This window comes from Heterodontus francisci, chromosome 7 (assembly GCF_036365525.1).
Source record: "Heterodontus francisci isolate sHetFra1 chromosome 7, sHetFra1.hap1, whole genome shotgun sequence".
Lineage (NCBI taxonomy): Eukaryota > Metazoa > Chordata > Chondrichthyes > Heterodontiformes > Heterodontidae > Heterodontus > Heterodontus francisci.
The window spans coordinates 103,836,718-103,864,352 of NC_090377.1; the positions used below are offsets into that span (position 1 = coordinate 103,836,718).

The 27,635-nt window shown below is 41.7% G+C and overlaps 2 protein-coding genes across 7 annotated transcripts in view; one reads left to right on the forward strand and one right to left on the reverse strand.

Moving 5' to 3' along the window:
- Window positions 1–27,635, reverse strand: part of LOC137372214 (uncharacterized protein C2orf80-like) — a 67,433-nt gene that overhangs the window by 21,099 nt on the left and 18,699 nt on the right. For 2 of the 6 annotated variants that reach the window (XM_068035845.1, XM_068035842.1), the window contains exons 1-6: window positions 14,765–15,051; window positions 12,811–12,987; window positions 11,703–11,784; window positions 3,863–3,945; window positions 2,191–2,278; window positions 185–262 (exon numbers count right to left, since the gene is read on the reverse strand). In XM_068035845.1, coding sequence (XP_067891946.1) covers window positions 185–262; window positions 2,191–2,278; window positions 3,863–3,945; window positions 11,703–11,784; window positions 12,811–12,863 — 384 coding nt within the window. In that variant the 5' untranslated portion in view covers window positions 12,864–12,987; window positions 14,765–15,051. The other 4 variants (XM_068035847.1, XM_068035848.1, XM_068035844.1 and 1 more) reach the window with 3 other exon arrangements.
- The window catches only part of LOC137372215 (shugoshin 2-like), a 34,671-nt gene continuing 22,484 nt past the window's right edge, over window positions 15,449–27,635 (forward strand). Inside the window, exons 1-2 of the mRNA XM_068035849.1 lie at window positions 15,449–15,757; window positions 22,169–22,336. Of these exons, the coding sequence (XP_067891950.1) occupies window positions 22,195–22,336 (142 nt within the window). The 5' untranslated portion in view covers window positions 15,449–15,757; window positions 22,169–22,194. The remainder of the gene's footprint in view (window positions 15,758–22,168; window positions 22,337–27,635) is intronic.

A 27,635-nucleotide genomic window follows, 5' to 3' on the forward strand; every position in this document is an offset into this window, starting at 1 on the left:
AACCTTTCTGTAACTTAGAACTATAACCTCACTATGAGTTCAATATATATTGTACTTTGCAATAAGTGGCACATTTTAATGTAACAACTTGATGACTTAAAAACCAAGTAAACTCCTACAACTGAGACAAACATGTTTGAAGATCTAGTTACCTTTGTCTTTATCCCTGAACAAGATATCTTACCGTAACTGTCTTACAAATCTCGGGAACGGAGGGACTATATCTGTAAATCTTAAGAATATCTTCTAGTGGTATACTGTTCTGAAAACAGATTAAAACAAGTAGGTTGAACCCTTTAAAAGGACTTCAGAAGCATTTCAGAACCATAATAAAAGCATAACTGTTAAAAATCACAACATGCTTTGAATGAACTAAACAATATTCATTGTTTCTGTGCATTTCTTTTACTTCACATCTTAACAATGATAATTTACAGTAATGATTTACAGATATTAAAAGTAATGATTGCTGAAAATGTTTTGATTACAATAATAGGTGGAGCACCTGCAATATGTCCAGTTACTGCAGTATTATTCTTTCAATAATTGATGGTAAAACTACACTCTCTAAATTTCCAAAGAAATCACAGTGCATTATTAACAAAACTGATTGTTGGTTGCTTACATTAGATTTTTGGCATTTGATCCCATCTCTTTGCTACACAAATGCTTTGGTCAAGAGACTTGGATGATCCAAAACAATGGACTTTTCAGTTACTCTATATCTCCAAAACAGGATAAATCATTCGAATCTTTTCTCTCCCATATCCCCATGTTTGAGAACTCCATTAACAGATCAGCCAAGTATTAACAAATTTCATCCATGAAATTTATAGAATTCAAGCATTCGTAAATTCCACGATTCCAAATCGGGTCCTCTAGATGGAAGGCCCATTCTCTGGCTATAGCCTTTTGCCATCCTTGTTCAGAGCAATGCTCAGGAAAGTTGCAACTTTTACTCCAATACACAAAGTTCTTCTATTACAATTTCTTCTAACTTGGTACAATGATCAATAGGTTAGATTTAAGTGATTGGTTAAGCAATGGCATTTAATGCCAATATAAGTCTGCATGCCCAATTAACAAAACTGAGTGTACTGGCAGGTTTTGCAATAAAATTGCAAAACTTCAACTGACTAATCCATTCAGCTGCATTCTGTGCTGTGACCTACATCCTGTCCCATGCCTCAGCATAAAAGATTGAAAATTAATCATGTTTATTAAAACAGTTACAGCTATAAGTACATTTTTGGATATCTATTCCTTGTGACTCTGAACATCACCTTTTGAAATGCACCCTCTCTCTCTGTCATCTTTACTGCTACATTCAGTATAACTGCAGTTATTTAATTACATTCTCTATAACTGATGCACAACTTTTTGTTTCTGGATGGGGTTCCAATTTGTCCAGATCAGTCCTTGGACTGAGGAAACATTTTAAGTTGGACAGGTTTAAGTCCCCCATTATCAAGTTCTTTTTGTTTTTTCTTATTTCAACATTATGTATTTTTTTGGTTAATTTTAGAGTGTCATTGCCCTTCAGGGTTTCGGTTCTGCCTCTGTAACTACGCAATGATTCTGTTCTCTCTGATCTGATTCCAGATAGACTGTGGATTTCACCATTTCATTCCTCTCTGTTCTAGGGGTTGATAGGTCTGTGCTATTTTGGGATAGAATTTGGGAGAAAGTTTCAGTGATAGTCTAGAGGGAGTTAACAACGGTAATGTAGGATCATAGATAATCTGCTTTAATGTACCTTTTTCCCAGTGTCTCAGTTAATCTGCCTCAGTCTTGTGGGATGGTTGTGGCAGGTGGGGATAATGTATATCTCCAAGATGGCAGCCATATTAGTACCCTATTTGGAGTGGGTTTCTGAATTGGTGTTTCTCTGGAGGGTGCACTGACCTATTCTAAAAACAAAGCATACGTTTTTAAAAATTGTATTTTTTAAATACAGGCCCCTTTGGAAATAAGAGACAAACACTGAGCAAAAAGTTTCTGATCCATAACTAACAAATTTTGTTTTAGATCACTTTCAATCATAGATTATGATGGAGTTGGATGACTGAGACCATTACAAAGGAGCAATTCCTTAAACTGCTTTAATGTTGTACATGCAAATGCAATTTTCAGGTTTCTCACAGTATAAAAATATTATACATCCATTCACTAAATTAAAAGTGGACTTGCCATTATAATTCCAGCAAAAGAAGAGAGGATCATTGCTTCTCTTTCCATTTCATTTGGGTATTTAGAGCCAGCACGACTTGAAATTAGCCTGAACACAAGGGTGGAATTAGGCATAGTTTAGAAACACACCAAGTCTTTCATAATAGTGTTGTACTATTCTGCACTGTAGAGTGTGATGAAACAACTTTACAACTTCAGTTGTCTATCTATGGAGTTTATACACTGACAGAAATAAAATACTGAGAGGAGTGAAAGGAGAAGTGAAAATTGGACAGCAAGTCACCTGCATTAAATAAATTTCAGTTAACTGAGTCTTCATATTCAGATTAAATCTGTACTAACATATCAATTACTCTATATGAAATAATTTGAAGTGTCTGCCAAGGTGTCTTAACTACATCCTTCTAAACATTTTTTCCCAAATAATACACTATTCACAGCATTTATGTAAAAAAAAATCATTTACTGTTTATGCACTGCAGGACTAATGCACTTCAACGGCTGACTAAATTGCAGTGGGTTGAATTACAAAACAGCTTAGATTCCAGAATTGTTTTCATTGCAATAAAAGTTATGTAGGTGTGTTTTACCCTGAAATTCCTAATGCACAAATACCATATTGAGACATACGAGTTATTCACTGAATAGAAATGGACTGTGAAAAAGTAACTAACAATTAAAAATAATTCTGAACAATATATCCTTGCTGGTTCTGTTGGGGTCCATATCCTTCTCTGAATACTACTTTTAGCAAAGAGTGATGTACTGCTTTTAAACAGTACTAACAGATTATTGTTTTTTGTTGCATACTGCTCTGAGAATTCTTGCCCCTTCAAAAATGGATGAATGCTTTGCTCCAACTGAGGTAAATATGGCACTTAATAAAAACAACATACTGCAAATGTTGGAAATCTAAAATAAAAACAGAAAAGGCTAGAAATACTCAGCAGACCTGGCAGCATCTGTAGAGAAAGAAGCAGTGTTAACAGCCGGCATTTTACACGCCACAAAAGAGCAGGCTGGTGGTGGGGGGTGTAAAATGGAGTGGGAGGCTGGGGGGAGCCCTTCTGATATGCTCCTGCCTCCACTGCCAATTTACATGGGGAAGCAGCAGTGAGAAACAGCCCACCTGCCCCAGGACAATTAAGGCCCTTAAGTAGCCAATTAACAGCCACTTAAGAGCCTCTGCCCACTGCCATGTGGATATTATAGTTGGCAGGCAGGTGGCTGAGGCTTCAGAAAAGCCGCCTGATAAAACTAGGCGGACTTCCGCCGGCCTGGGGCACAGGGGGCCCTCCTGATCGGGCACCCTGTGGCCCACGGAGGGTCGCCCTCAAAGCCCCAACTGCCCAACAGGCCCCCCACCCTCCTAACCGACCCCCACCACCCCCTTGCCTCACTGGGGCCCAACCAATTGCCGCAGGTGAGGCCCCAGAAATTTTCCTCTTTTCTGGTGCTGTCCGTCGTCTTCATCCTGAAGCTGGGTTGCAGTCCCAGCAGTGGCCACCGCTCGGTGGCGCTGCTAGGACTAAGAGCTGCCGGCCCGCTGATTGGCTGGTGGTTGTTTAAAAAAAGTTACTGTAGCATTTGGTTTGATTGGTTAAATGTGGCCTGGCTTATTGTAAAATATAATTTATTAGCCGGTCCTTTATTTGTGGCAGGTAGTACTCACACTTTTTCATTTTCAAGAACTTCCTGATCTTCCTCTTCATTTAGCCAAAGCAAAGCAACATTGATAGCCAAGTCATAATGTGCCTGCACAATAAACAAGATTAAAAATAATTTTGTAAACTCAATTGACTAGAAATGTAATGTGTTTTTAAACTGCTTACAGTACTCATGCCCATTAGTATTTCATAATTAAATGATCCTCCTGGAACATTTAGCACTTGGCTAAACTCTTCTTTATTTGACAAGCATTTGAGTCTGACCATGCTCATAAAAAAGAATACAGCATAGCTGCCTTTATGAACATGTTTCAGACATTCTTTTCCCTCCAGTGCTGGAAAAATGTTTTTACCACTATAGATAACTGAAAGATTGAATAAGTAATATTTAAAAATAATAATAATAAAAACTCAAGATATTGAAACTTATATTGTACAATCACAACAAACTATGTGTACTATGAAAATTAAGCCCAATGCAACACAGCTCACTCTCATCTGACGCACTCAAGCTGTGATTGACAGGTGTTATTCCTTTTTGAACCACCATTTTCCAACATATGCTCTCCATATAAATCACAGACCTATTCAGGAGGCATAATCTATTTTGGGTGTGTCATATTCAAGATATGGAGGATATATGTACAAAGGCAAAATGCTGCGGATGCTGGAAATTTGAAATAAAAACAGAAAATGCTAGAAATACTCAGCAGATCTGGCAGTATCTGTGGAGAGAGAAACAGAGTTAATGTTTCAGGTCCGTGACCTTTTCTGATGAAAGGTCACAGACCTGAAACGTTAACTCTGTTTCTCTCTCCACAGATGATGGCATACCTTCTGAGTATTTCCAGAATTTTGCGCTTTTAAATGGAGGATCTATGTTTTTGGAACACTGGACTTTAGTGTGACAGAGAGCCAACAGGATGGGAGAACAGAGTGACCAATACTAAAGTAATAAGAAGTTGTATAGTGATAGTGGTATGATGAGAAGATAGCTATTGACAATACACATGCCCCATTTGGCTCTAAATTGGTATGGTACCCTTGGACAGTGATGGAATGGGTTTCCACGTGGGAAGCCAAAGCTGAGATGGTAAGGCTATGTATGGGAAACCTGAATGGAACAGCAATAATAGATAGACTTCTAGTAGAGTAGAATGCAATGGTAAGGTTTTGTAGCTTTTTATAGCCAATCAGATCATGAAATCACTGAATGAATACTAAGGTTTTCTGTATGCTTGAAGCCATTCTACTTTACAGCAGCCTGGCTGACACTACTATAATTTGGACTAGTGACCAGCTCACATTTTCCTTTTAGTTTTTCCAACTGCTATAAGTTATTTCCTGTAAAGGCAACATATATGGTATAAATTCTGTTTCCTAATTATTGCATTCAGTTTTAGTCAGCAACTGTGGTGTATCTTACTTTGCACACACTAAATGATACATTACACAACTGACTAGTAGCCGAGGTGTGAGTGAGTTATATTGGCTATGTCACAATGAGTTCATTATTTGTAGTTTACTAACATTACAATTTGGTTTTGGAACTAAGCTGTAATTAGCTTCACTGCACCTGTTCTAGAGACATGAAAAATGATCAGTGCTCATCTCCTGCTTGTTAACTTATGTAGACATGAGTTAGGAGAGATCAGGCACCCATGATTAAATAGCCTGTTAAATATCACTATCTGGGTTTGTGAAAACTACCACTTGGACAAGACCCGAGTGCTCATGGAACTGTACTCTTGCATGGCTTACTGCCTTCAGCAAAGAAGAGTAGAAAAAGCAAGTTGTACTTTTTCAAAATTTTAGTTTTAGTGGCTTTTTGTGTACAAGATAGGTGGTAGCTTAACAATAGTACTGAGGCAGAATTAAATGCTGTTCTGGTGTGCAGCTAATACATTGTTGGATGAAGTGGAGGAAACTTTATCCTGGATTGGACCTATGCTGTATCTGAACCTGTGGAATGCACAATACTGATAATTGGGTATCCAAAATGTTGACAACCCTCACAACGATGAATATTATGAGAAAGAAAAGTAATGAAGATAGTGAAAGAGATTAGATAACAGTAATTTTGTACTGTATATTCTCGCCGCATCCCAAGATCCACACTCAGTGCCATGCGCCAGCGCATGTACACACTTGACCTGTCTCTCCAGAAGCACTGACTCACCCTATCTCAAAGCTGTCCTGCTCCGCAGTTTCATTCCATCCTTCATCTTATCCAACGCATTAACAAAATACTTTTACTCTTCCTTTCAGGTGTTAAGAGATGCAAGCTCCAGCAGCTCATGGAGACCAATGCCCCTGCAGATCTTTCTTCGCCTTCACTTCCCTCTGACCCTGATCCCATCCCTTCTCCTAATCTCAGCCCTCGTCATGTATTCATGATACACTCTCACACTCCCCCTCTCTGACCCTGAATGATCTGTACTCAGCAAAGGACTCAGTTTTATCCCCTTACACCCCCACCTCAATGAATCTCATGCTCAGCATGACATCGAGCTCTTCTTTCATCGTCTTCGCCTCCGGTCTCACTTCGTTGGCCAGAAGTCCTCTCCCCGACCAGTGGACCCATTCACCTGCCTGCAGTATTCTCCCTCCACCTGGACCCCTCCCTCTGGCCTCTTACCCACTCTTCATCTTTTCATTGAGAACTGTCGGCATGGCATCGGCCATCTTAATTTCTCTGCTCCCCTCACACACTCTGACCTGTCTCCCTCTGAACTTGCTGCACTCTGTTCTCTCAGATCTAACCCCGACATTGTGATCAAATCAGTTGAGAAGGGTGGTGTTGTTGTTTGGCGTACCAACCTCTAACTGAGCACCAACTCTCAATACACTTCTTCCTACCTCCCCCGGACCATGACCCCACTACCAAACATCAACCCACTGTCTCCAGCACTGTCACTGACCTTACCTCCTCCGGAGATCTTCCCTCAACAGCTTACCACCTCATAGCCCCACAACCCTGGACAGCCCACTTCTACCTCCTTCCCAAAATCCACAAACAGGACTGTCCTGGTAGACCCAGTGTTCCAGCCTTTACCTGTCCTACTGAACTTATTTCTTCCTACCTTGACTCTTTTTTCTCCCCTGGTTCATTCTCTTCCTATCTACATCCATGACTCTGCTGACGCCCTACGTCATTTTGACAATTTCCAGTTTCCTAACCCTAACTGTCTCCTCATCACTATGGACATCCAATCTCTCTACACCTCCATCCCCCACCAGGACGGTCTGAGAACTCTCTGCTTCCTCCTTGAACGGAGGCCCAACCAGTTCCCATCCACCACCACCCTCCTCAGCCTGGCTGAATTTGTTCTCACATTGAAAAACATCTCCTTCAACTTCACTCAATTCCTCCAAATTAAAGGTGTTGCTATGGGTATCCTAGTTATGCCTGTCTTTATGTGAAGTATGTCGAACATTCCTCATTCCAGTCCTACTCAGGCCTCTCCCCCAAATCTTTTTCCAGTACATTGATGTCTGTATCGGTGCCATTTCCTCCTCCCTCCCCGAACTGGAAAACTTCAACTTTGCTTCCAATTTCCACCCTTCTCTCGCCTTCACATGGTCCAGTTCCAACACTTCCCTTCCTCGACTTCTCTGTCTCCATCGCTGGGGATAGGCTGTCCACTATTATTCATTATAAGTCCATCAACTCCCACAGCTATTCAACTACACTTCCTCACACCCTGCCTCCTGTAAGGACTCCATTCCATTCTCCCAGTTTCTTAGTCTCCGATGCATCTGTTCTGATGATGCAACCTTCCACAACAGCGCTTTTGATATGTCTTCCTTTTTCCTCAACCGAGGAAACCCCCTGCCCCCAACTGTGGTTGACAGGGCCCTCAACCATGTTCAACCCATTTCCCGCACTACTGCCCTCACCCTTTCTCCTCCCTCACAGAACTGTAACAGGGTTCCCCTTGTCCTCACTTCCTACTCCACCAGCCTCCACATCCAGAGGATCATCCTTCGTCATTTCTGCGACCTCCAGTGTGATGCCACCATCAAACACATCTTCCCCTCCCCTGTCAACGAAGGGACCGTTTCCTTTGCGACACTCTGGTCCACTCCTCCATCACCCCCGACACCTTGTCCCCTTCCCACGGCACCTTCCTATGCAATCGCAGGAGGTGTGACACCTGCCTTTTTACCTCCTCTCTCACTATCCAAGGCCCCAAACACTCCTTTCAGGTGAAGCAGCATTTACTTGTACTTCTTTCAACTTAGTATACTGTATTCGCTGCTCACAATGCAGTATCCTCTACATGGACAGACCAAATGCAGATTGGGTGACTGCTTTGTGGAACACCTCCACTCAGTCCGCAAGCATGACCATTCAGCCCATCGAGCCTGCTCCGCCATTCAATACGATCATGGCTGATCATCCACTTCAATGCCTTTTTCCCACATTATCCCCATTATCCCTTTATGTCATTGGTATTTAGAAATCTGTCAAACTTTACTTTAAACATACACAATGACTGAGCTTCCACAGCCCTCTGGGGTAGAGAATTCCAAATATTCACAACCCTCTGAGTAAAGAAATTTCTCCTCATCTCTGTCCTATGTGGCTCCCCCCTTATTTTGAAATTGTAACCCCTGGTTCTAGACTCCCAAACCTTACCCCCAGTTAAGGGGAAACATCTTACCTGCACAGTGGCGCGGTAGTTAGTGGCGCAGCCTCGCAGCTCCAGCGACCCAGGTTCAGTTCTGGGTACTGCCTGTGCGAAGTTTGCAAGTTCTCCCTGTAACTGCATGGGTTTCTGCCGGGTGCTCCAGTTTCCTCCCACAGCCAAAGACTTGCAGGTTCATTGGTAAATTGGCCATTGTAAATTGCCCCTAGTGTAGGTGGGTGGCAGGAGAATGGTGGGGATGTGGTAGGGAATATGGGATTAATATAGGATTAGTATAAATGGGTGGTTGTTGGTCAGCACAGACCCGGTAGGCTGAAGGGCCTGTTTCAGTGCTGCATAACTAAACTAAACTATCCCTTTAAGTATTTTGTAGGTTTCATTGAGATCACCCCTCATTCTTTGAAACTCTAGAGAATACAGGCCCAGTTTCCCCAATCTTTCTTCATAGGACAGCTTCGCCATCTCGGGAACAAGTCTGGTGAACCTTCGTTGCACTCCCTCTATGGCAATAGTATCCTTCCTAAGGTAAGGGGACAAAAACTGCACACAGTATTCCAGGTGCGGTCTACCTGAGGTTTTATACAATTGAAGCAAGATCAGTAGAGAGGTAGTGGCAGACAGTTGAGTGGATATTTCAGAAAACTCAGTATAAGCATATTCCTACTATAAAGAAAAGTTCTAAGGGGAGGACCCACCATCCGTGGTTAACAGAAGTTAAGGAAAGCATCAAATTAAGGAAAAAGCATATGATTGCACACCGCTGAGTGGGAGGTCAGATGACTGATCAGAATATAAAGAACAGCGAACTGACTAAAAGGTTAATCAGGAGAAAGAAATTAGAATATGAGAGGAAGCTAGCTAGAAATGTAAAAACACATAGCATGAGTTTCTATAGGTATTTAAAAAGGAAAAGAGTAAGTAAAGTGAGTGTTGGTCCTCTAGAAAGTGAGAATGGGGAGTTAATAATAGATAATAAGGAAATGGCGGATGAAATGAACAAATATTTTGCTTCTGACTTCACTATAGAGGATGCAAAAAACATTCCAGTAATAGCTGTAAATCAGGAGATGGAAGAAAGAGAGGAACTTGGTGAAATTACAATCACCAGGAAAGCGGTACTGCGCAAACTGATGGAGCTGCGGGCTGACAAGTCCCCAGGTCCTGATGGGCTTCAACCTGGGGTCTTAAAAAAGGTGGCTAATGAGGTAGTAGATGCATTGGTGGTAATTTTTTTTAATTCGCTAGATTCTGGAAAGGTTCCATCAGACTGGAAAGTAGCAAATATAACTCCTCTACTCAAGAAGGCAGGGAGGCAGAAAACAGGTAACTATCGGCCAGTTAGTTTGACGTCTGTCGTGGGGAAGGTATTAGAATCGATCATTAAGGAGGCTATAGCTGGGCACTTAGAAAAACTCAAGGTAATCAGGAATAGTCAGCAAGGCTTTGTGAAAGAGAAATCATGTTAACCAATTTATTGGAGTTCTTTGAAGGAGTAAAGTGCTGTGGATAAAGGGGAACCTGTTGACGTAATGTACTTTGCTTTCCAGAAGGCATTTGACAAGGTGCCACATAAAAGATTATTGTGCAACGTAGGAGCTCATGCTGTAGGGAGTAACATATTAACATGGAGAGAAGATTGGCTGGTTGTCAGAAAACAAAGAGTATGCATAAATGGGTCCTTTTCTGATTGGCAGAATGTGACGAGTGGTCTGTGGGGGGCCTCAACATTTTACAATTTATATCAATGACATAGATGAGGGGAGCGATGGCATGGTAGTTAAATTTGCAGATGACACAAAGATAGGTAGGAAAGTATATTGTGAAGAGGACATAAGGAGCTTGCAGACCGATTGTAGATAGGTTGAGTGAGTGGACAAAAATCTAGCAGATGGAGTATAATGTAGGAAAATGTAAAGTTGTTCACTTTGGCAGGAAAAATAAAAAAGCAGAGTATTACTTAAATGGAGAAAGACTGCAAAATGACCTAGGTGTTCTAGTGCATGAGTCACTAAATATTAGTATGTAGGTTCAACAAATAATAAAGAAGGCAAATGGAATGCTATCCTTTATTAGGAGAGGAATTGAAAATAAAAGGGTGTTATGCTTCAGTTATACAGGGTATTGGTGAGATCACATCTCCAATACTATGTGCAGTTTGGTTTCCTTATTTAAGGATGTAAATGCGTTGGAGGCTGTTCAGAGGAGGTTTACTAGATTGATACCTGGAATGAGCAGATTGTCTTATGAGGAAAGGTTGGACAGAGTGAGGGGAGACTTAATTGGAGTTTATGAGATCTGAACAGTCTTGACAAGGTGGATGTGGAGAGGATATTTCCTCTTATCGGGGAGTCCAGAACTAAGGGTCACGGTTTTAAAATTAGGGGTCACCCTTTTAGGACAGAGATGAGGAGAAATTTTTTCTCTCAGAGGGTTGTGCAACTTTGGAACTCTGCCTCGGAAGGTGGTGTAAGCGAAGTTATTGAATATTTTTAAGGTGGAGGTAGATAAAAGGTAAAAAGAGACAGCTAACAGTTCTTGACACATGGCTGACTACAAGCACACAGATATAAATCTATTTGATAGATTGACTGTGAAATGTATTGTTAACTTCTCAATATCCAAGGGGCTTAATCCCACATTAATTTCACCAATTATGCCAATCTCAGCAGGCAGTTACTGTGATGTAACTGAACTGCCTTTTTAATGTTATTTAGTTCATCAGTTAACCTTATCTACTAAGTGTAAGTGTTGCTAACTATGATTCTAAGGCTAATAAACAATTAGCTATTGACTTTGTTGTCTTCTTTAATAATTAAGAGTTAATTCATTCACTCAGTACTTTGTGACAATCTTAATAGGAGGTTGTTAGTGTAAATGCTTACATAATCTGAACTGGTTGATGGAAGACAGTTCAGCAAGCCAAATTTAGTCACCATTAACTCCAAGAATATACTGACTGGTAACTCTGAACAGTTCCTTGACAAGAAATTATAGTGAAGGTGTTAAGGATTAGTTTGGTACATTTCGTAAATATTGTCTGGGTATTGATGGCAGCACTCTTACAAGGAGAAAAAAAGAAAAAACAAGCAGGTTTCATTTTGTGAATTCTTGATAAAGGAATATTCATAACAAGTGAACATTTGTTTCACATTATCCAGTTAATAGGAATTATCTGTATTGTTTATAGCATTACCAAATCATTGAAGTAGGTTGACTCAATTTTTCCCTTGGGATCGAAGCTGTTTTCACGAAGTCTGGTGCCAACATAATTTTTCCTTTGTACAAAAACAGATGCTGGTTACATGAGAGAAGTACAAGTGACCATAACTACTCTGATGCTGATTTTTTTTTAAAAAGTAGTTTCCTATCTATAACAGATCACTGCGCTTCACTGAATGGGTAAAAGCACTGCCCGGTGTAATTGTAAGCCATACAGATCAAAAGATTCTGTGTTTGATTTTTGGTCCATACTACATTAGCGGATACCATAATTGGCCTCAATATCCCTGCGCTAGAGAGGGGAAATTACATGTAAATAATTCTAAAGGGTCCCACCCCTGATTGCAATCAGTGGCCTCTGCTGGAAAGTGTGCATATAAAGACATCAGATTAGGACAAAGGTAAGTTCAGCTCTTACACCCACAAATGTTCAAATAGTCTGCTAACACTCATGTCAGACCTCAAACAGGAAGAATTTGCACTTCTATTAAGCACCAGAGAGTTGCCAGCATCTGTGGGATCACCAAGCTCCTTCGACAGCATCTTCCAAACCCACACCACAAACACAGGACAAGGGCGGTAGATGCATGAGAACACCATGGATCGGTGTAGGCTTGGAGGGCCGAAGGGCCTGTTCCTGTGCTGTAATTTTCTTTGTTCTTTTTGTTCTTTACCACCATTTGCAAGTTCCCTTCCAAGCGACACACCATCCTGACTTGGAACTATAGTGCCGTTCCTTCACTGTTGCTGGGTCAAAATCCTGGAACTCCCTTCCTAACAGCACTGTGGGTGTACGTACACCCCAAGGACTGCAGCGGTTCAAGAAGGTAACACATCACCACCTTCTCAAGGACAATTAGGGATGGACAATAAATGCTGGCCTAGCCAGCAACGCCCACATCCCATGAACAAATATAAAAAAATCCTGCCAGCACATTCAGAAAAGGCTTAAAAAACAGAAATGATCGACCATTCTGGTTATCCTTCAAATTAAACGTTTTTTTCACTCATATCCTCAAGATGTTGTTTAAGCACATATAAAGCACAACATTTAGAGAGAGAAATTATCATCTGATACGTACAATAATTTTTCAATTTCTTTCTTAATATGCCTTTTTTCCACTTTCAGTGCCATTCTTCTTCAAAAATCACCTTGGATATAAAAACCAAGAGACTGTATTCCTTAGCTTATCCTCTGCAACGATGGTCAAGTTGCTTTCCTTAGAGTAACACGACAAAGCTTACTTCAACTGGGTTTCCTGACAAATAGTTGAAAGCCATTTCATTTTTTTTCATTCATGGAAGTTTCTCTCAAAATTAATATCTTGAAAATAAGTGTACAGCACATGACTATGTCTTTCAAATATTGCTCCAAAAGTTCTATACCTAAAAATTAAAATATATCTTCTAGATTTTAAAAAATGTAATTTACAGTCACTCTCAGAGTTTGCAGGATAAATACTAACAGGATACCTTCTTCATTGTGTCAGCAATTTCTTCGCTGCTGAAAGACAATACTCTTGTTTCTGAACTCACTTCAAAAAACTAAAGTACTTTTCTGTTGCTAGGAGACCTTGGCGTAAACACAAATGGCAAAGGTGCCCCAAGCTTTATTATCCTGGTCTTAAATTACATGCATGTCTCTCACAGCATTATACTTTCAATTAATTAGTTTGCCAAGTTACCTTCAATAGAAGGCAACTAAGGGATATTTATTTGATAAATAAATAGCTTTCAGACATTCTGACCAAATGTTTGTCGGACACTCAAGTGCCTTGATAGAAGAGATAATACTGTGGCTCAGTTTTGTACAAATATAATTAATTTGTGCGTCATAGAATTAGTATTAATTTCTCTAAATTCATTAAACAGGTTCCATTTATAATTTTAGTAAACATAGAAAAGAGACTACACAGTATTAGATTAATAGTGATACAATTCAAATTTATTCAATAAGGTGAAATTTCCAGGTGACTCCATACAAACCCCTACTTCAGAGAACGAACCGGGTGCTCCGGTTTCCTCCCACATGCCAAAGACTTGCAGGTTGATAGGTAAATTAACCATTATAAATTGCCCCTAGTATAGGTAGGTGGTAGGGAAATATAGGGACAGATGAGGATGTGGTAGGAATATGGAATTAGTGTAGGATTAGTATAAATGGTTGATGGTCGGCACAGACTCGGTGGGCCGAAGGGCCTGTTTCAGTGCTGTATCTCTAAATAAATAAAAATAAAATAAATAAAAGCAGTAGGGAATCAATCAGCACCATTTCTCATGCAGTATAAATTGTTGCTCCTTTGAAATTTGACATTCTTGTGTCTGTCCTGATGAATGAAAGACAAAAAGCTTCGACAGCATATCGCCTTTTCAGCAATACTCAGTAGGGAATCCTTCCTAGTTCCCTTTTCAAAGCATTGAATTTTCACCCTTCCTGGTCTCTGTAGCACAATGTTGTGTCATTCATCATGAAATCTCCAAATCTCAAAAGCAATCCCCCTTCACATAAAGGTCAGGTCATTTGATGCTTGGCATTTCATGACTGCTTTATTCTTTACAAAAGCAAAATATTGCAGATGCTGGAAATCTGTCTGTCTTCTCTCTGTGCCTGATTCTCCTCTTTATGGTATAATGTAACTTCTCTTCAATCTAATTTAAAATTTGACAATTTCATTTTTCAATAAGTGGAAAAAGCCAAAAGCAGCTTAAGTTTTCTGGAGGAGACCAAAACTTAACTGAATTAATTCATTACTCAGTTATACTCAACGGTTCATTCCCCTTGAAATAGGGAAAGATACAAAGTAAAACAATGGCAACTATATGATAAGGGCGAAACTCATATAGGGCACAAACACCGGTATGGACCAGTTGGGCTGAATGGCCAGTTCCTGTTCTATACAATCTACACAATCTAAAATTCTCCAAGAACGGAAAATCGCACCAAAACTCATTACAAAAAAAACAAACTTTCAAATCGTTATTAAAAAAATCCAGAAACTAATTTGAATTACAAGCCATTTGTGACAGTGCACATACCTCCCCGCATTCTGTTAAAATCGAGACTAGACAGTCTCCTACTTTAACTGATGCTTTCACACGATCTCACACTGCTCCACACCCTTACTACACCGAATGGCTTCCTTTGCTCCATCCACAGCTTTTTAACGCTCAAGCCTGGCATCACCTAACCAGATTAACCTACATTCCCTGGTTTATCCTAAGCCTACCTCGGCGTTTCACCCCTAAAGGTGCTCTAACCAAATGCGACAAGCCGTAAAAACCTTCTTCCAATTGCCCAGTTTCAAAAGTCACTTCTGCTCAATATTAACAGTGAGCTTACCAATACCTCCCCTTAATGATCAATCGAAATAAGCCGACCAATAAACCCAAGAGGTTAAACCATGCAGTAAATATAACACCGCAATTTACTGAACACCAACTGCTAAAAACATCACAACCACATCTGAAACTATCGCCTTCACTACTGTCTCACTACCACATGATCAATTCTACCCAATTGAGTGTCTGCCCGGTGTTCCGCCCCGCCCTCCTCACATGCAATTCTCCAATAGAAATGGAGCACCGGTCGTCGCGCGGCCTGCTATCGGGTGAACCAATGAAAATGCTTTCTCTCATCTGCCCCTTGCTATTTGCTCCACCAATCAGAAGCGTTGTTGTTTTTTTAATTCTGTCTTTGCGCCGCGTGCAGAACAACTTCAACCGACGCGGGCCGGGGAGTCCTGGGGAGATAGGCAGAGACCCGGGGAGAGAGTGAGAGTGAGAGTGAGAGTGAGAGTGAGAGTGAGAGTGAGAGTGACCGACGCACCGACCTACCGAGTCCCGGTGTGACAGACAGACAGAGAGACAGAGAGAGAGAGACCGACTCGGGGAGTCCCGGTGTGATAGAGAGAGACCGACCCGGGGAGTCCCAGTGTGAGACACACTGGCTGGAGCGAACAGAGTCCCGGTGTCAGACGTGGAGCCGGCAGAGGGTTCAGTCACACAGCTTTTAACACTACGTTTCAAAAGGTAAATATCCCTTTTCAAGCTGGCCTTTGATTAAATTTAGTCCGATTTAATGGACAATGGGGGAAACTGGAATAAAAACAAAAAGTGCTGGAAGTACTCAGGTCTGGCAGCATCTGTGGAGAGAGAGGCAGAGTTAACGGTTCAGGTTGGGGACCTTTCACCAGAATTGGGCCGTGCAGTGAACATACGAATTAGGAGCTAGAGTAGGCCATTCGGCCCCTCCAGCCTGCCCCGCCATTCAATAAGATGGTAGCTGATCTGATTGTAATCTCCATTCCACATTGCTGCCTACCCCCAATAATCTCTCACCCCATTCGTTATCAGGAATCTACCTCTGCCTTAATATTTAAAGATTCAGCTTCCACTGCCTCTTGAGGAAGAGAGTTCCAAAAACTCATGACCCTCTGAGCGAAAAAGTTTCTCCTCATCTGTCGTAAATGGGCAACCCCTTATTTTTAAACAGTGACCCCTAGTTCTAGATTCTCCCACAAGAGGAAACATCCTTTCCGCATCCACCCTATCAAGACCCCTCAGAATCTTTTGTTTTAATCAATCGTCTCTTACTGTTCTAAACCCCAGCAGATACAAGTCTAGCCTATCCAACCTTTCCTCATAAGACAACCTGCCAATTCCAGGTATTAGTCTAGTAAAATAAAAGCAAAATACTGCGGATGCTGGAAATCTGAAACAAAAACAAGAAATGCTGGATTCACTCAGCAGGTCTGGCAGCATCTGTGGAAAGAGAAGCAGAGTTAACGTTTCGGGTCAGTGACCCGAAACGTTAACTCTGCTTCTCTTTCCACAGATGCTGCCAGACCTGCTGAGTGAATCCAGCATTTCTTGTTTTTGATTAGTCTAGTAAACCTGCTCTGAACTGCTTCCATTGCATTTACATCTTTCCTTAAATAAGGAGACCAATACTGTACACAGTACTCCAGATGTGGTCTCACCGATGCCCTGTATAGCTGAAGCATAACCTCCCTATTTGTGTATTCAATTCCCCTCACAATAAATGATAACATTTTGTTAGCTTATTAGCAACCATGCCTTCAGTCCCTTCATCCAAGTAATTTATATAAACTGTAAAAATTTGAGGCCCCAGCACTGATCCCTGTGGCACAGCACTTGTTACATCTTGTCAACCAGAAATTGACCCATTTATGGCTACTCTGTTTCCTGTTAGCTAGCCAATCTTCTATCCATGCCAAAATGTTACCCCCTACACCATGAGCTTTTATTTTCCACAATAACTTTTGATGTGGCATCTTATCAAATGCCTTCTGGAAATCTAAGTACAGTATATCCACTGGTTCCCCATTATCCACAGCACGTTACTACTTCAAAGAACTCCAATAAATTGGTTAAACATGATTTCCCTTTCACAAAACCATGTTGACTCTGCCTGATTACCTTCAATTTTTCTAAGTGCCCTGCTATAATGTCTTTAATAATAGCTTCTAACATTTTCCCTATGCCAGATGTTAAGCTAACTGGCCTTTAGTTTCATGCTTTCTGTCTCCCTCCCTTTTTGAATAAAGGAGTTACATTGGCTATTTTCCAATCTAATGAAACCTTCTCTGAATCTAGCAAATTTTGGAAAATCAAAACCAACGCATCAACTATCTCACTAGCTACTTTTTAAGACCCTAGGATGCAGTCCATCAGAATCTGAGGACTTGACAGCCCGCAGCTCCAACAATTTGCTCAGTACCACTTTCCTGATGATTATACTTTTCTTGAGTTCCCCCCCTCCCTTCCATTTCCTGACTTACAGCTATTTCTGGAATGTTACTTGTATCTTCTAAGTTGGAGTAGAAGAGCTCTGGATTGGAATGAACAGAAGAACATAAGCAGGCGCAGGCCATTGGGTCCTTCGACTCTGCTCCGCCATTCAAAAAGATCATTTCTTATCTACTTCAACTCCACCTTTCTGTACTATCCCCAGATCCCTTAGTACTATTGACATCTGCCTTGAGTATATTTAGCAAGGAAGCATCCACAGCTCTCTGAGATAGAGAAATCCAAACATTCGCAACCCTTTCAGTCAAGAAATTTCTCCTCTCAGTCCTTATTCTGAGACATTTGATTCCATGTTCTCGATTCCCCAGCCACAGAAATTATTTTCTCGGCATCTACCCTGTCAAACCCTGTAACAATTTTATAAGGAACATAATAAATAGGAGCAGGACTAGACTATATGATGCCTCGAGCCTGGTCTGCCATTCAGTATGATTGTGGCTGATTCTAGGTGTCATCTCCACTTTCCCACCTGTTCCTCCCACCTATGTTTCAATTAGATCACCCCTCATCTAAACTCCAGGAAATATTAGCCTAGTCTAGTCATTCTCCACATAGGATAATCCACTCCTGCCAGGAACTAGTCTAGTGAACCTTTGTTGCACTCCCTCTAGAGCAAGTATGTCCTTGGGCCAGGAGCCCAAACTGCACACAGGTGTTGCCTCACTGATGCCCTGTATAATTGTATTAAGATTTTTTTTGCTCTATTACTCCAATCCCTTTGTAACAAAAGCTAACCTGTCATTAGCCTTTCTATTGCTGCATCTGTATTGTTAACTTTGTGATTCATGTACAAGGGCACCCAGCTCCCTCTGAATGCAATGCAAACATTTCCCAGTCTCTCTCAAAATATATTATTTTATTATACCTGCCAAAGTGGATGACTTCACAAGTCCCTTTGCATCCTCCTCACCACTTACTTTCCATCTAACGTTGTATCGTCCGCAAACTTGGACACATTACACTCAATCCCCTCATCTAAGTCATTAATATAGATTATAAATAGATGAGGCCCAAGTACTGATCCTATGGTACCCCGCTAATTACAGCCTGGCAACCTGAAAATGCCCTGTTTATTCCTATTCTCCATTTTCTGTCCACTAACCAATCCTCAATTCATGCTAATATATTACCCCCAATCCGATAATCCTCATTTTGGGTAATAACGTCTTCTGTGGCACCTATCAAGCTTTTTGACAATCCAAATACACTACATTCCCTGGTTCCTCTTTAACCATCTTAGTAGTCGCATCCTCAAAAAGCTCTTAATAGATTTGTCAACTACAATTTCCCATTCATAAATCTGCTTAATTATAAGATTATCTAACTGTCCTGTTACCATGTTCAAATAATAGATTCTAGTATTTTGCCACCTCCTGACAGGCTAATGGGCCTGTAGTTCCCTGTTTTCTCTCTCCCTGCTTTCTTCAGGATTGGGTTGCATGAGGGCTGGTGGAGTAGGTGCTTATGTGGGGTTGGGGAGGAGAATTAAAATTGCAGAAGTAATATTTAAAGATGTGATTTTCTATCTGGGAATGCAAGTACATAAATCGCCAAAAGTAGTTACTTAGGTCAGTAAGGCCATTGTAAAAAAACAAACCAAGCACTAGGTTTATTTCCAGAGGGATAGTATTGAAAAGTAGAGAAGTTATGCCAAACTTGTATCAAATCTTGGTTTTACCGCACTTGGAGTAATGTGTACAGTTTTGGTTACCATATTATAAAAGGAATATAAGAGGCACTGGTGAGATTGCATAAAAGATTTACTAGGATGAGACCAAAATGCGATTATGCACATTAGGAAAGGATGAACAGGCTGGGCCTAACATCTCTTGAAAAGAAATCAACCCACAGCCTTCTAATAGAGCTCCTTTTAAAATTATGAAATGTTTTGATAGAGTAGACACAGCATGTTTGCACTTGTGGGGAACAGCAAATTGGTATAAGATGGTCACCAAAAAAATCAAATGGGGAATTCAGAAGAAACTCTTACCTCGAGATTGGGAGGATGTGGAACGCTGTGCTACAGAGAGTGGTTGAGATTAATGGTATAGATACATTTAACGGAATGCTAGATAAACATGAGGGAGAAGGGAATAGAGGGTTTTGCTGATAGGTGAGGAAGTTTTGAGCAAATCTGTTAATGGGTAAAATGACACATCATCAGTGGTTGGTGTTTAAAAAAAAAAAATTATCATACAGAACCAGTTAAAACCCCTAAGGGGCATGAGCTCTACTTGCCAAGAACAGCAGCCGTGGGCAACTAGAGACAACATAAAACTAAAAGAAAAAGTGTACAAAAATGCAAAAAAGATGCACAATCCTGGCCAATGAGAGAGATGCAAAGGATGAGAAACAGCGAGACAAAACAGATGAAAAGAAACTAGCAAGGGATATCAAAATCAACACAATTTTTAAAACTATTAGGGAGGAGGGTGGTCAGGAGCAATGTGGGTCCTTTGACCAATATCACCATTACTAGTTTCCAATGAAAATAAGGAAATGGCAGACATGTTGAATAATTAACCTTGCCAGTATTTACAGTAGAGGAAAAGATCAGCATGCCAGGCATCCCAAGGAAACTAATATTGAATCAGGGACAGATACTCACCAAAATTTACATAAGCAAAATAACAGTAATGAAGAAAATAATGGCACTAAAGAGTGACAGATCCCTAGGACCAGATGGATTCATCCCAGGCTTTTAAAGGAAGATGGTGAGAACATTGCAGATGCTGTAACTATAACCGGAACATTGGAAATAGCAGCAGGAGAAGGTCTTTGAGCCCCTTGAGCCTGCTCTGCCATTCAACTAGATCATGGCTGATCCACTTCAATGCCATTTTCCCTCACTATCCCCAATCTTACAAAGTTTTCTTGATTTGGGAACCTTTCCTTTACATTATAAAATTGCTATTTAAGAACGTTGTGAAGGAAATCATGGAATTATAGACCAGTTAGCCTAACATCTGTTGTCAGGAAATTGCTAGAGTCTGTAATTAAGGAAAGAGTAGCTGAACACTTTAAATTTTCAGCTGATCAAAGAGCATCAGCATGGATCTGTAAAGGGTAGGCCATGCCTGCCTGAATTTTTTGAAGAGGTGACTAACGTGGTGGACACGAAAATGGCAATGGATGTTATTTATTTAGACTTCCGGAAACCATTTAATAAAGTGCCTCATAAGAGACTATGTGAGACGTGGACATATAGGAGGATATTCTGCATATCCTACACAGACAGAAAGACTAACGAGGAAGTGCTGGAAATGGCTGGAGAAAAGAGGAAATTAGTGCATAACAGAGAGAAAGATACAGTATTTCGGTCACATCATTAGAGCAGAGATGGAGACAATTATTGGAAGGAAAGATCAACAGAAAAGGTAGGAGAGAGAAGCAGAGGAGAAAATGGATGATGGATATAATGACTGGATGCAGTTGACCTATGCAGAATGTGTAAGGGCAGTGCAGGACAGACAGCATTAGAGATTCATGGCAGTCAACTTTCTGGGAAGAAGATGACACCAACCAATGAAGGAACGAAGAGACTATTAGCTAAAGTTGAAGCTTATGGATTGAAGGCAAATTATTGACCTGGTTAGGAAATTGGCTGAGTGGTAGGAGACAAGAGTATGGATAATTGATGGGCAACTTAATTGGTAGGGTGTGAATGGTGGTGTCTTGCAAGGATCTGTGTTGGGACTTCAATTAATTGCCATATTTATTAACTATTTGGATGATGGGATAGAAAGTCACATATCCAAGTTTGCCAATGAAACAAAGATGGGCAACATTTTAAACAGTGTTGTTGGAAGCATAAAATTAAAGAGATTAAGTGAATGTGCAAAAATAACAAATGGATTTCAATGTAGGCAAATGTGAGGTCATTCACTTTGAACCTAAATGGTTAGAAGACAGTATGCTCTAAAAGCTAGAAACAGTGGATGTCCAAAGAGACTGGGTGGGGGGGAGGGGTGATGGAGGTGTTTGGGGTTGATGATCATGTACATAGATCATCACAATGTCATGAACAGGTACAGAATATAATCAAAAAGGTTGGCCTTTATATTTAGCAGACTGGAAAACACCACTACATGCAAAGGATGATAGAAGCTTGGAAGTCATTTCGCGAATGGCTCGAGATTGCCTGTTAATTTTAAATCTGAAATTAATAGATTTTTGTTAACCAAAGGTATTAAGGAATATGGGGAAAAAAAGATCAGCCAAGATCTCATCGAATGGTGGAAGAGGCACACGAGGGACCAAATGGCCTACTCCCTGTAAATTGCGTTTGAAATCATCTTAACATTATTTCCTGTGAAAACCTGCCCCTCCTTCAGGTAGCTGTGATTTTAATTCACAGGACTTTGCACTACTTTCGTTATTTCGGTAAGAATGGGAGGAGACTTGAGAGGAGCATAAACTCCCTGGCATGGATTGGTTGTGCTTTATGTTCTGTGTAATTGTATGGACAAGTGGAATTGTCAAATTTGAAAGCTTTTTAATATTTGTGATCAGTGAGTATTGGCATTTCTTTGAAGTTTTTGATAGTGTTCTGTGACTAAAATGCTGAGTGAAGGATTGCAGGTCATTAAAGTATGGTGTGTCTTTTTTAAGGTGTACAAAGTGGCAACATTCAAATTATGGAAAGTAAAGCGATGAGTGCAACTGTGTCCACCAGCCATTTGGAGTTCTCTGGTAAAATGAAAGAGCGATGGAATGGTATTTTAAAAAAAACAAAATACAATGCATCTCTAATTTCAAAGATTAAGACCAAGATTCTCAGTAAGTGTTCTATTTTTCTCTACTGCTAGTTTTTGCAAACCATACAGACCTTGTCTTTAACCTAACATTGCTCAACCCATTTGTGCAATGATCTATTGATGTTTGAATTCAAAATAAAAATTCTAATTGAAGAAATATGGAATATTAAATGGAGGCAGAGGCCCTGCCCACCAACTTAAAAGTCAGGGGAGAGCCCGCCTCTGGCGGGCCTGGAAGCTACCCTCTGAGGCAGGAAGTCCCACCGCCAAAAGCCACTGGCTATTCAGCGGGCTGGCAGCTCTTCACTGGGAGTGGTGGCCACTGTTGGGACTGCACCCAGCGTGAAGAGCAAGAGGGATGCCAGCCCCAAGAACAATGTGAGGGTTTGGCCTTTCTGGGGACAAACAGCTCTGCCCTAGCAAGGGAGGTGGTGTCAATCAGGAGGGTGGGAGGAGGTGCTCTAGCAGGGGCCCACTGTGGGGTAAAGGGAGCCCAATCAGGAGAGTTCCAAACACCCTAGCACGCACCCCCCACCACCCGAACCCCGGACCCGCAAGGTGGCTGGCTAGTATTACTGGGCAGTCTCCTCAGCTGTCGAAGTGCCCAGCCGCCACTGGTAGAATATCGGGGGTGGCCGGAGGAGACCCTTAAGTGGCAATATATTGGCCACTTAAGGGCCTTATTTGGGCTGGGGCGGTTGGGCTGTTTGCCACCTTCCTTGCTGCTGGTAAATGGCAGCAGGAGTGGGTAGGTGACAGGAACAGCACTTTGTGCCTCCCATTCGATTTTACCCAGCACCCCGTTCCCCCTGCCTCTAGACCGCTCCTCGGAGGGGTGTAAAATTCTAGTCATAGTGTGTCTTAAGTCAAATTCATAAAATTGTAACACAAAAGCAAAATATTGCAGATGTTGGAAATGCTGAAAATAGTCAGCAGGTCTGGCAGCATCTGTGGACAGAGAAACAGGGTTCAGGTTTCAGGTTGATGACCTTTCATCAGAGCTATGAAAGGTTAGAAATGTTATAGGTTTTAAGTAGATCGAATGGGGGAGAGTGGAAAAAGAACAAAAAGGAAGGTCTGTGATGAGGTGGAAGATGGGAGACATTAAATGACAAGACTTGGTGAAGCAGAGCCAATCCCCAGGAATGGAGACAGAAGTCGGGGGGAAGAGAAGAGTCGAAGATGTATCATGTGAAGTTGAGAGAAGGGTGGAAATCGAAAGAAAAGTTCAAGTTTTCCAGTTCAGGGCGAGAGCAGGAAATGACACCAAGTGGTATCTCGTTATGATGTTTATAACAAATCATGTGTTAAATGTAATTTTAAAGATTTTTATATTACATTAAGAAAACTCTACAAAGCAAACCAGGTTTTCGTCTCTAAAGTTAACAATTGAATTCTGCCCATCAATTGTTAGCAAAGCTCAAAACCTTTACTGAAAAATATCCACTTAGTGAAAGAAAACATACTGTTATGACTCCAGGAAAAATGTTGATAAAAGCCAAAGGCAAATTTTAAGGTTTGGGTAGCATCAAGATCCAACTTTAAAAACAAAAGTAAAGGTATTTTGTTTACCTATTTCTAGGAAAACGAAACTGGATTTTTGCCTGACCTATATACAAGATTGAAATTACGTGATATTAAGTAGTAACTGTGGTCATTCTTATAAGCCTCTGAAAAGTTAAAGCAAATAACTTTTTACAGCTTCAATAAGTGCGTTACATTTTTGATAATTTTCTCCCCTTAAGGTGCACTAATGCCTTTACTCCATTCTTCAATTTCATTTTCACCTTGCAGTTCCCAATTTTTTTTCAGCAATTTTTTTAAGGCGGTTCAGGTTTTATAAATAAAAGGTTGCTGACCCCTGTTCCAAGTGATGGAAGTCATAGGTTTGGGAGGTGCTGTTGAAGAAGCCATGACAAGTTGCTGCAATGCATCCTCTAGGTAATACACACTTGCAGTCATGGTTGGTGGATGGGCCTCCGATCAAGCAGACTGCTTTGTCCTTGAAGGTATCAAACTTCTTGAGAGTTGTTGTAGCTGCACTTGTCCAAGCAAATGGAGAGTATTCTATCACCCATTTGACTTGTACCTTTCAGGTGATGGAGAGTCTTTGGCGAATGAGGAGGTGAGTTATTCGCTGCAGAATACCAAGCTCTGACCTGCTGTAATAGCGATTGGGACTGCTTTCTTATTTCATTACTTCAAAACCGTGGAGTACAGGCATCAGTGTAACAGTACAGAATCTTTTTTGAGACATCACAGTTTATGACTCCAGTATGAATACATGAGTTCGTGTTAAACAACCCAACATGAGTACATTGAAGACAGGGATCGATGGATTTCCGGATATTAAAGATATAATGGGATATGGGGATAGTGCAGGAAAATGGCATTGAGGTAGATCATCAGCCGTGATCTAGTTGAATGACGGAGCAGGCTCGCAGAGCAGAATGATCTACTCCTGCTCCTATTTCCTATGTTACTCAGGCACATCGCATTCCACAACTGGAATTTTTCATTGGGCGGGAGGCCCCACCCACCGGCATGAAAGTCGTGGCAAATCCGCTTCCGCCAGGCCTGGGGACCCAGGCCGGGATGTTTCGCCCCCCAGGCCCTTAATTGGACTTGGGCGAATCTTCCACCTCCTTGTGGCAGGAGGTCCAACCTAATGGAGCTGCTGGCCAATCAGCAGGCTGGCAGCTCTTCGTCCCAGCAGTGCCAAAAAGAGCTGGGACTACACTCCACCATCGCAAGCAAGGTGAAGCACAGCTCCAGAAGACAGGTAATTTCTAGGGCCTTGCTGGGGACAATCGGCTGGGCCCTGGCAAGGCAAGAAGGGAGGTGGGGGGAGTGTAGTGTGTTGGGGGTGGCCCTCTGTGGGGCACAGGGTGCCCGATTAGGAGGGCCCCCCCCAGCCTGCAAGAAGGTGGCCTGGTTTTACCAGACGGGTTCTTGAGGGTTTTGCATCCGGACACTTAAATACCCATGGGGGCGGGAGTAGGCCCTTAAGTGCCAGTTAATTGGGCACTTAAGGGTCTGGTTGGCCTGGGGTGGGCGGGCAGTTTCTCGCCGCTGCCCTGCATAAACTTACAGAGGGGGCGGCAGGGGGACAGGATCGCACCCCCCCTCCCCCCCCCCCCCCCCCCCCCCACCTCTCTTTCAATTTTACGCCCCCACGCTGTCACCAGCCTACTTGTTTGGGAGCTGTAAAATTCCGGCCCACAACTCAGTAGGTGTACCGGTATATCATGTTCCTTAATCCAGTATTTGTACAACTATACTAATTCTACCTTTGATCTCTATGTTCCATGGATACTAATTAAATCAGCACAGCAAAGATACAAAGAAGTGATATCAGAATAACAATATGGAGATGGCAAGATGCATGTTGCTCATCGCAATTTCTTCTAACCCTGGTAGTATAGCCCATTTCATTTTATTAATATGAACGTCAGTCTTCCCAATAATTAATTGGAGGAAATTCCTGCTCATCCAGTATTGGATGTCAGATAAGCAGTCTGATAATTTAGCAACAGTGGAGGAGTCGAGAGAAGTGGTGAGGTAGAGCTAATTGGCTGGGTTGGATTTGTCCTGCTTTTTGTGCACAGGACATATCTGGACATGTCGTCAACATACATGTGAAAACTACTGTGTGCTTTCGGATGATGTCGCTAAGGGGCAGCGTGTAGATGAAAAATAGGAGAGGGGCCAAGGATAAATCCTTGGGGGATACCAGAGGTAACGGTGCGGGAGGAGGACGAGAAGCCATTGCAGGTGATTCTCTGGCTGCGATTTAGATAAGAATGGAACTAGGTGAGAGTAGTCCCATCCATTTGGTGGAGAGGTGTTGGAGGAAGATGGTCAGACAGATCGAGAAGGACGAGGAGGGAAAATCTACCTTTGTCACAGTCACATAAAATGTTATGTGACTTAGATAAGTGCTGCACGGTGGCAGGGGCATAACTAAGCTCAACTGCTTCATCAATGACCTTACCTCCATCAGAAGATCAGAAGTCCTGCTGTTTGCTGATGGTGGTAATCTTCAGCTCATTTGCAATTTCTCAGATTATGTAGCAGGTCCATGACTACATGCATAAGACTGGGACCTCATGGCCCGGCATATCCCCCACTCTACCATTACCATCAAGCTGGGGGACCAACCCTGGTTCAATGAAGAGTGTAGGAGGGCATGCCAGGAACAGCACCAGGCATACCTAAAAATGAGGTGTCAACCTGGTGAAGCTACAACGCAGGACTTCTTGCATGCCAAACAGCAGAAGCAGCATGCAATAGACAAGGCTAAGTGATCCCACAACCAACGGATCAGATCTAAGCTCTGCAGTCCTGCCACATCCAGTCGTGAATGGTGGTGGACAATTAAACAACTTTTGACAATGTATGTGATGGACCATGATAGCTTGATTAGATGATCCATAATAAGTCACTAGTCTGTTGCATAATTCCTATCACTCTTGTAAAAAAAAAATTCTGATTGCCCTGCACCCCCCCACCCCCCCCCCCACCAATTTTATCGAGTCAGATGTTACTAAGTTTTTTTTCTGCAGCTGATTGAGTTATTCTTATCATGCCTATTTTAATAAACCAATAAAGGAAATAAATAAATAGGAATAAACTTGCAGGGAATGGGAGTGATTGGATTGCTCTACAGAGAGCTGGGTTGAATGGCTTCCTTCTGTGCCATAATGATTGACTCTTAAGGTGGCACCACTAATATAATTTAGACAAAGTCTATTTAATTAAAGAATCCTATAATTATAAATCATTTTGCAAAGTTAGACACTCTGTGCCTTGAGCTGCCCACTAGTCACAGTTGGTATTCTTCCCATGTCTGTCTCCCATAGAAACATAGAAAAGAGGAATAGGAGTAGGCCCTTTGGGCCTGCTCTGCCATTCAAGAAAAATCATGGCTGATCGTCTAATTCAGTACCCTGTTCCTGCTTTTTCCCCATATCCCTTGATCCCTTTGGCATTAACAAATATATAGTCAGAGAGATACAGCACTGAAACAAGCCCTTCGGTCCACCGAGTCTGTGCCAACCATCAACCACCCATTTGTACTAATCCTACATTAATCCCATTTCCCTCTCTCATCCCCACCTTCCCTCAATTCTCCTACCACCTACCTACACTAGGGGCAATTTACAATGGCCAATTTACCTATCAGCCCGCAAGTTTTTGGCATGTGGGAGGAAACCGGAGCACCCGGAGGAAACCCACGCAGGTCACAGGGAGAACTTGCAAACTCTGCACAGGCAGTACCCAGAACTGAACCCGGGTCGCTGGAGCTGTAAGGCTGCAGT